The following is a 9,972-nucleotide window of genomic DNA, read 5'->3' on the forward strand; positions in this document are numbered from 1 at the left end:
ACAGCAGAACTCTCCAATGGGTGTTGGGGAAGTCACTGGGGAATAGGTTAGGACATGAGAGCTTAAAATAACACTAGGGTAAAGAGAACCTACTCTTTGCTTCTGCTCACAAGACTTTCTAAATAAATGTCTAAAGAGGACACATACGGGAGAATTCAGACTACAAAGCCAAGGTCAAGTTTGGATGACCACAGAGTCAGAAAAGAGCTATGGGGCTGACACACTGTGTAAATGACTGAGGGGAAAAATGTTTAGGGCATAGGAAATGCTTTCTTAATTTACATGCATTTTGCAAGATTTGTATGTTCTCTTTAATGTAACTAACACCAAACAACTTGAAATTACAAACATTAAAACAAACATCTATCAGATCTAAAACATGTCAAGTTGCTGATGCATCAGAGACATGAGCATAACACGAAAATCCAAAATTATAGAGGCCAGTTCACCAAAATGTTGTCGCCTGTTCCGCCCTCTAGTGGAAAACCCAACGTTAATGCATGTGCACTGACAAACACACGAGACATGATCTTTCTTTAAATTCACCACACTGTGTATTTATTTTTACAGTTGTATGCTATCTTATCACTTACACACAAAACAAAAAGCAGCTGTGTAGGAATATACAAAATTCTCCCAGAATAAAATGACTTTCTTTTCAATGCGGAGTTGAACATTAGAAAAAGTAAATCTCTTTACTTTAAGGCATTTTCTTTCAAATTAAACCCCAAGTCCAAAACCTGTCACAAACATATCACACATTGTGCATTTATGAACAAATTATTAATGTCTAATTAATAACGGGTTGATACAAAGACAGAAGACTGGGCTAACAGTCCCAATACTGCTGGCACAGCTGCAAAAAAGCCAATGGTTTTTAAAGGCAGATTCATGGTGCACTGTTTAACTTAGGGTTAAAATGTCCTTTTTAACATGACCACAACAGTGATGTGATGAACAGAGAATAAAAATAAGATTAATAATAATAATTAAAAAAAAAAACAGCATCAGGTTTTTACATTTTAAAAAAATGTAGAAACGGTCTCAATACCTGCGTTAACAGTGAGGGAGGAAGGAAATCATGTTGGTTTGCATCTGAGATGTATACTGTACACACATTTTTATAAAAGTTACAGTTAGGGAGATGTTCTGTCACATGCTGCAAATTGCATGGCATCAAACACAGAGGCAGGAAAGCAGGTTTTAGAAATGTACTGCAGCTGGCATACAAACACACACACTCACACACCAGGGTATGGGTCCACATCCTTTTCTTCTGTTCAAATGTTTTCTTTTTTTTGGCAAATAAAACTCATTCTAAAATGACTGAAGTGGAAGAAAAGGTGATGCTTGTCCCTGCAACACAATATAAATATGAAATCACAGCTGGTTACAGAGGGCTAGTTTGTGGGTCTCAGTTGAGCAGCTCCAGGTAGGTGATCGGCACTTTGCCCTTCTGTGTGCCTCGCTCTCCCATCAGCCAGTCGGAGTCCATGCCTGGAACGCTACTGACTGTGATCACCTGGAAAGACAGAAAAATGATGGGCACAGTGTTTATTATGGGTTATCTAATCTATTCAAAACAGTCCCTGATATCATCTGTTATCAACGCTCCATGTATTAGTCACAGCACATTACGGACACAGATGGCATTTTTACAGCATTCAACCTCTTAGACACTGTGTCAAAGAGAAAACATATTTATGAAAGTGAGGGCAGACTGGAAAATGTTTCTGAATGTGAGTAGTTGAGCTGGATGAGGTCATGCTGGGCCACTGTTAGTTAACCACAGGCCTATCATGGACAGCTGAACGTTTTTCCAGGAAAGGGAGTGGTTTCTTCTCTGCTGAACAGACAGGAAGTGATGCAGTGCTGCTATAGGGCGACATGCGGTTAAAACTTTGAACACTTGAATTTAGGTCTGGGATTACATTAGGCTTCATGATACTGAAATGTTAATTACAAACTGAGATAAAAGGTGAAAAGTAGAAATGTATGGAGATCAATGGAAAGACAGTAGAAATATAAATTAATATTGAAATAATGTTTTATTTTTTAGGACTTCTCCCCTGTGGGTTACTTTAAGTCCACATTAATTAGCTGCTCACCTCGTCAGCCAGCAGGGAAAGCTCGCTGCTGCTGGCAGCGTCATAGTCATAAAGGACTCTGGCTTTGCGGCTTCCATTGGAGCTGCGCAATTCGCTGAATCCGCCTGATGCCGTGGAGCTGCCATGGCCTGCAGACACGCTGGGCAGGGAGGCCGACATAGCGACAGTGGGCACAGAGATGCTGGCCGCGCCTGACACTGATGACTGGTTGTTGTTGGAGAATGATGATGGGAAACTGTGGGGAGGGCGAGAAAGATGATGAGGATTGTCACCTGCAGACTGACGTGCAGCTGGGTGTTTTCTTTTTTCTTTTTTAGGTTTGACACGATAATTTCAGCACTGAGGTTTAATTGTTGCCGTTATCTCTCCCTCAAAGCTGACACCTCCGTGAACTTTTCTTTTTCCACTTATCTAACAATCATCATTGCACCTTTTCTTTACAGGAAGTGTTTCTAAAGGTCAAATGGGATGATTAGCCACAAAACGTAAGATAACTATGTCTAAGGACTGTAATGACTTGCTTTAGGAAAATTAGTCTAAAATGAGTAACTAATACTTTAAACATAAGCAGTGACTCAGGTGAATGCTGAGGTCAGTCCACCTTTGGATCGTACGTCTCACAAAGAAAACCTGCAAGCTCACATATTCCACTGTAAGAAAATGTTAAGTAGAGTTATTCAGGACAAGAGAAATTAGAGGCGAGAGTAGTATTTTACCTGCCCAGCTGCTTTTGGAGATCCACCATGTACTGATAGCACTGTGCATAGTACGTAGTCTGGGCTTCCACAAAATCATTCAAGCAGCGTAGGTGGTGTGCCTGGTAACAACAGATTTGATGAGAACTATAGCAAAACTCTACCTATTAAATTAGAACTTTGTAGCCATGTTAGCTTTAGCAGTTTTACCTAAGCAGCTAAACAAACGGTTAACTCATAATGAGTACAGCTTGCTACTAAATTTACTAATCAAGCAGAAACTGTTGAAATTCTCCATTTAAAAACTTTGAGAAGCAAATATCTCTGAACATTCTGGAGCCTATTTCTATAAAATGGTACATACTTTAGTTTTATGTTTGTAACAATAAATACTTCTGGAGGTTCATTGTTAAACGAATAGTTTAGTGTGCACTCTTGCCAAGCGATGAGGATCTAGCATGTGTGTGTCTGAAGCTGCTTTCACATATGCACTGGAACCCCCTACTTCTCCAAACTTTACCTAGGTGTCACCTGGACTTTCTCCTGCTATATGCTGCATATGTGAACTGATCCTCCTCAATATGTGAAAACGACTTGAGATAGAGCATTAATGTCAGCTGCTGCCTAATATTTACCAGAGTGAGATTAAGTTCGTGAATCTGTGTTGAGTACGTACATGGGTGCTGCTGACACCTTCTAGCAACAGCCGGGTGATCTCTGCCTGCCGGTCGAACTCACTCTGGGTCATCCTTAATTCCTGCTCTGCCTGAGAGGAAGCAAGCAAACATAATACATTACAGTACTAATTAGCATACATGTGTCTGTACACATCAGGAGGGATAAATATAGTGAATGACTATGTTCTAAATCTAAATCACTGACAATGACCCCAATAGCCATTTTACCTCCTAATATGCAATGTTAGTATTGGCTCCACGGTCTAATCTAGAGCTTGTTGCAAAGTAAAACATTTAAATGAATACACAAACAGTTGTGTCAAGCACAGTAGAAAATGATACCCTGATATGGCTTTACTGAGTTGGGACCAGGGAAATCAGAGGCAGCAAACAAGTTAAAAAAAAAAAAAAAAGGAAAAAAGAAAGGCATAACAAGGCAAGGAAAAACAGGGAACAACACATAACTGAATGTGAAGTTTGTGTCCTGAGCAAAATGTTTCCTTTTCCTCATATTGAGCCAGTGGATTCAATATGAGACCTGCCGGAACAATGGCTTGTTGAGACTTGCTAAGCGGTTCAATAAACATATGGCTGGAGCAGAGACTGAAGGGGACAATGGACTGAGCCACACAGAGAGGTGCAAAGGAAGCGTTTGTTTCTCGTAGGAGTGCTTCCATAAGGTCCGGCGGTTTGTGACATGGAGGAGACAAAGAGAGGGATAGACAGCAGCTGCTGACACTACTATCAGAGGGTTTGGTGTGTGTGCATTTCGGTTCAATTCAAAGATGGCTCCAACATTCCACTCACCTCTGTCACTTCCTCTGTTCACATCTGCTGCTTTGCGTTTTGAAAACAGTGACACAGAAGTTAAAGCTACAGCTGCTGCACAGCCGCAGCCAACACAACACATTTCAACACTGTGCGTTTGTATGAGATTGTGACGGTAGCATGCTTTGATAAACCCACACCCTGGAGAGGACAGCCGCAGTGTAGCGGTGTAGCACATCAAATATTTCTCATCTTCTGCGTTCACACAGTGAACCACCTCACACTCATAGTTGCAGCAAAGCATCAAACAAAAAGTAAAGCCGAGCTCAGGCTGGTATTAACCAGCAAAAACTACTGTTTACATTCTCTGTGTTTAGGCAACATTTCTCTCTTTTATGAACTACCTTATTTTCTGTTGAAAGAACACACATTTGTTAGCAGAGTTTAAACACATCAGACTGTCAACAGTCACTAGAGAACCACACATTTTCAATAAAATGAGTGCGTTGGTGGCCCACAGTGATAACTTAGCCTAGAATGGGCCAGTTGGAAGAACAGTTTTGCTCACTGAGCCAAATTCAAAAAGCTAAAATTTAAAGTCCATTTCTAGCTTTGATATTACACTGTGTTGCTTACTGACACAGTTTGCTGTAACGGTAGAATATCAACAGCTCAGCTTATCTATTTTCTTCCTGGCACAGCCATAATGCTCGACTCTCTAAGGATTTTGTCAGAAACGAGACAAGTTTTGGCTCAGTTGATAAACACTGAGGAATCATCTTCAGATACTGTTAAATTAAAACAGTGCAGATCGGAAGTGATGACAGACTATCTGCAACTTTTAAGACTGTTTAAATGCCAGTTAAAATCAAATGTGGGATCAGTTTGGTCATTGAAACCAACAAGTCAGCATAACACTGATTTTTAACTGGAAAAAGCTGGCTCAGCATGTTCCAGCACCTCTAAAATGTCAGAAACTGAAACTTTATACTAATAAAAACTTTTTAAGAAAGAAGCTACTTAGTGCTCGTGTTTTACCAAAACTTGTTGGCTTTTTATATTGAATTTTATTTGGTGATGTTTCACATATCACATGGCAGAGGGAAGTTAAAACTGTTGCCAGTAGAGTTGGATCCCCGAAAACCCTTGGATAGGTACCAGTCGGATAACGTTTGGGAAGAAAATTAGAAATCATGTTTGGGTAGGGTTCGATCAGGTAAGTCGAACTTCAGGCCAAATCGGCATAATTGCACTTGAAAATATGACTGTGCCAAACAAATAAATAAATGGCTAGAGCTCTCAAATGTCTACTTTATTTAATGGGGAGATATTTCAACCCATAGGTCTTCCTCAGAGGGCACTAGAAAACCACCACACAAACTCAACTGACTTAAATTAAATACACTCTAATATTTAGCGGCTCAGGTCGGGTCCATTTGGGAGACCACACTATTTGTCTCATGTCAGTACATGAAATATGCGACCCAATGCTTGCTCTAGTTTTGAAGACAAGACGTGGCAAGAAAGCAACTGCGCAGAAAAAAGGGAAGTCTAAACTTCCTATAGTTGCTCATGTGACTTTATTCAAGTCACAAGAAATAATAGTTTCATGTTGTGTAACTTTGTCAGTCATGACTCCAGATAGAGGATACGCCCAGGCAGCCCCCCCACCTCCCACCCACAATGGCTTTAGACAAAGCAGATTGCACCAACACTGGTTATTAATCAACAAGGAAATACACCATAAATACCCATGTGCAAAAAATAGCAGTGTTTAATTGGCAATGTGTATGTGTGTGTGCTTACCACAGCTCTTGCATCAGCCATTCTGGCTTTCTTCAGCCTGGTTTTGGCTGCATCCAGATCCAGGCGTTTGACCTGCAGTAGCTTTCTTTCTTTCTGGACACAAATGACAACACAATAAAACCCTAAGAGAGATAATTCTTCACTGTGAAGCTCTGAGAACCACAAACCTGTTGGTTTTCATGCAGATGAGTTTAGTGCTTTAATCGTGCCTTGTACAGGAGTATGAAATGTGCAATTATTGGTCTTACCTAAAGGACACTCCTGGTTATCTGAGGTATGTTTTTGTTTATGATAACTGTGTGTGTAACAGAATGGTTTGATAATGCCTTGAGGTTCAGCCAGATTTAAGTCAGGGCCAGATAGGTGTACTTCTACATTTAAGGGAATTTAAGCAGGTAAAAAAGAAAATTTGGAGATAGTGATTATCAGAAAACTACAGAAATGGAACACAGCAGTTAATACATAAAACTGACACTGACAACGGTCAAGAATCCAGCTCACCAGGATGGTTTTGAAGTCACCCTCTAGAAAGTTTCTGAAAGGTGTCAGGAAGTTGATGGCAGCACTCTGGATGAACTCCCGCTCTGCTCCACCAATCTGCTTCTGAGTCTCACCACATTTTACCAGAGCATTGCCTGAAGTGGTAAACGGCACAAAGAAAACCCCACTCCTGTTACAACAGTGGGCAGGGGATTGCACTGTGTCTACAACGAAGGTCTGAATACTTAAGAGAAGGAACACAATAACCTGTGGATCAGTATAATGTGCTCTGTATGAGACCATGGCGGTGGGGCTGACATAATAAACTGTGGATGGAGGTGAAACTGAACTGCTTTCCACCAACAATTTGATACATCTATAGGGCCATGTACTTGCACGGGTTGATAGTCAAACTTTGTGCATACATGGACACACATTTATTTGATGTTTCTGCACAACTTGTAAAAGTCAATACGTAAACAACTAAATTAAATTAAACTGTAAGTATAACTGCTTTATAAAAACAGAACAGTACATATGTTTGGGCTGCATGTGGATTGACTGTGGAGACTCTTCTCTGACCACTGCTGCTTCCACGTTAGCGTTGACAAAACTGATGTCACTGATACAGTAACAGACAGGAAAAGCACAAATTTAGACAATGAAATGCTAAAATGTATTTGTGACCAACAAGGAAGTCCTTCTTCAACTTTTAACCACTGTCTAGTTCTATAAATTAAGGAATTTTAAAGGGAGTAAGTGTGTTTATCAACTTTCACTTGTAGAGTCAAGGTTCATCTAGACATTTTTTGTTTGCCTTTGTAGATTTTTAAACTGAACATTGATAAACAGTAAAAACCACTGCAAGCCACAGCCACCATTTCCCAGAATTCAGTCACACAGCTCAGTGTTTTACTCACCATAGGCAGTTCCAGGACCAAATTCATTTCCTGAGTCAATCATGGACTGGCCCAGCAGCTCGTGGTTGTTCATACGTGTAGGGGCTTTCTTCTCCAATTTCTCATACACAAATTCTTCTAGCCGGACATCTGCAGTTTGCAACAAGAAAACTCAATTACATAGTCATAAGACTACAGTGAGGACGCCAAGGACAGCCAGCCCAAGTAGCCTGACTTACATTTGCCAATTAAAATAGAAATGTTTGTAACAGCAACGCCGACAAGCAAAAACACAAATTTCTCTCCCACACCTGATTGTTTCATGAACACTGACAATCCTACCCAGCATCACTATGTTAGGTTGTATGTTCATGCAGAAAAAGTAGACCACGTTTACAAAGAGTGTTATTAAAGACTGTAACCGGCAGCTGGCCTGTCCGTGTTTGTTGTGCTACAGTGATATGGCGCCATGGTGTGAACTGAGGAGGATGCACAGCTGAGCTTACAGACCTCACAGACACCCCACTTACTGATGTATGTCAAACACCAACATGAAGAAGTGTTTAGCATTTTTATGCTATTTTACTTGTATGCCTTATTGGAAATAAAAACAATACATATAAACCAAATCTGAACTTTCAGAACTATTTGATAAATAAGACAAACGGCAGAATTAAAAATACTGAAATGCTAGTGGATCAATCCACATATTTATTAATCCATCTTCAGTCTTATGACACATCTACCAGTATGTAAGTAAGTATGATAATTAGTCCAGAAACACATTAGCAACGTGACTAACACTTGGTGACTTTCCCTTTGTATAAAGACAACTTAGAGGTAAGGGGTCTGCCCAGAGTGGGTTAGTGTTTTGGTCGGAACTCAGTCCAGCTGAGTTCTTTCCAGAGTGGAAGTGTGCTCTTACTCGGGTTGGGCTGTAGTAAGACTTCTGTCTGCTTCATGATTCTTTCTGTCCAGTGTTTGGTGCTCTCAGCTCTGACCAAAAGCTTCTCCAGATGGGCGTCCAACTCTGTCTTTTCAGCCTGGCCAAGTTTCTCTTCTGTGAACTGACAGAGAAATCATTGTTTATTGCACGCACATAACTTAGCTGAAGATAACGAGCCTGAGGTGTCATGCAAAGTGTTTTTAATGTAAAGTACAAGATAACGTTGGCAAGCGTGATGGACTAGTTTACTAACTCAACGTTAACGTTATCTGCCTAGCTGCTGGTGATAAGTCTATCTTATGGTTCCTGAGGCCTGCTTTTATCGTTATGCTGAACGGCAAAAGCGTTGGCATTTACACAGTCTGACATATCACAGGTACACTGTATAAGTTTACTTTGATTATGTGTATTAAATAAATTTATCTCTGACAATTATTAGCGACCTAACAGCAGCCTCGGTAGCGTTAGCTGTTTAGCTAGTGTTAGCAAGCGAGCTAACGCCATCTGAGCTAATTAGCGGCTAACGCTGGTTAGCAACAACGGTTAAACTTACTTGTACCGCGCGGCTCAGGAAAGTACCGGCGTCTGCTGCTAACCGCTTAACATTAAAATCCATGGCACAGCAGGAAAAATAAAAACTTAATACAACAAATAGCTTGTCTCACAGTCAAACTTCCATCACTATAGAAAATGTCATTGAGGCAACTTTTTGTCGGAGTTCCACCCAGCTGTTGATGTTTACAAAGATAGTATACGGCCAAGATCATTCACATGCTCAACCTCTTGTGTGAGAAAATTACGCGCATGCGTGTAAGACAACGGTGGCAAGATAATCGGGGTCAGTTATTTTTTTCCATCTACCACGGATAACAGGGATCTCTGTACAATGTATCATGCTTCTTATTAAAATGTTGTTGTCAATTTAGATCAACTTTACGGTGGGTGGTTTTATTCTGGGCTTCTAAGAAACATCGCTTATCTCTGGCTCACAAGGTAATTTATTGTTATACAGAGCCGTAGACACTAGTGTGTTTGTTCTAACACAAAAAGAGTAAACAGAAAGAATAATAATAATAAAAAACTGAAATACCGACTACACTGAAATATTAAATCTAGACGCTGTGGTCCTCTCGCGATACCTCACGTATGGGCAATGGAAAAGCAAAGAACGCATGTAGTTGAGGATTATTCGCTTGTTTCATATGTTCCACTAATCTTCTGTTACATTCATGTCATGCGGACACATCGGAATCAGATCACGAAGAAAGCGGACACTATGAATAAAACATAGGGAGATCAAAATGTTCTTTAGAAGCAGCGTAACATTCAAAAAGGCCAGTGTTTATGTTGAGTTTTGCCTGCCCCGGTCCACGGGAGCGCGCACAGCTAAAGTGAAAGCTAGTGGATTATAATTTCTGAGGACATCACTGACGGTCAAATTCACCCAGTTCTGAAAAATCTTATAAAAGACAGTCTGTGCTCATAATAACACATTTAAATTCTAGTTTAAGTTGATTTAAAGTGCCCCTACTGACGATAAGGAATGATTCATTATGATCATCATGGGATGGGTTACATAATTAAATATGTGGA

General features: G+C 40.3%; 1 protein-coding gene across 1 annotated transcript; it reads right to left on the reverse strand.

Annotated features, from left to right (window-relative positions):
• Window positions 1-1,027: 1,027 nt before the first annotated feature.
• sh3glb1a (SH3-domain GRB2-like endophilin B1a) lies at window positions 1,028-9,131 on the reverse strand. Its single transcript, XM_026363044.1, has 9 exons — window positions 8,933-9,131; window positions 8,359-8,500; window positions 7,455-7,583; window positions 6,556-6,689; window positions 6,055-6,147; window positions 3,480-3,569; window positions 2,825-2,925; window positions 2,109-2,343; window positions 1,028-1,522 (listed from the first exon to the last, which is right to left on the reverse strand). The coding sequence occupies exons 1-9, from the start codon at window positions 8,993-8,995 to the stop codon at window positions 1,415-1,417; spliced, it is 1,095 nt and encodes a 364-aa protein (XP_026218829.1). The 5' UTR covers window positions 8,996-9,131; the 3' UTR covers window positions 1,028-1,414.
• Window positions 9,132-9,972: the final 841 nt, after the last annotated feature.

The sequence above is a fragment of the Anabas testudineus genome, chromosome 2 (assembly GCF_900324465.2).
Source record: "Anabas testudineus chromosome 2, fAnaTes1.2, whole genome shotgun sequence".
Taxonomy (NCBI): Eukaryota; Metazoa; Chordata; class Actinopteri; order Anabantiformes; family Anabantidae; genus Anabas; species Anabas testudineus.

Excerpts from the sequence above, each read along its gene's own strand:
- sh3glb1a (XM_026363044.1), bottom strand. The coding sequence starts at position 8,995 with ATGGATTTTAATGTTAAGCGGTTAGCAGCAGACGCCGGTACTTTCCTG. Across the intron at positions 6,690-7,454 it reads TGGTCCTGGAACTGCCTATG|GCAATGCTCTGGTAAAATGT; the intron begins GTGAGTAAAACA and ends TTACCACTTCAG. Across the intron at positions 3,570-6,054 it reads TGGCTGATGCAAGAGCTGTG|GCAGAGCAGGAATTAAGGAT; the intron begins GTAAGCACACAC and ends GCTTCCTCTCAG.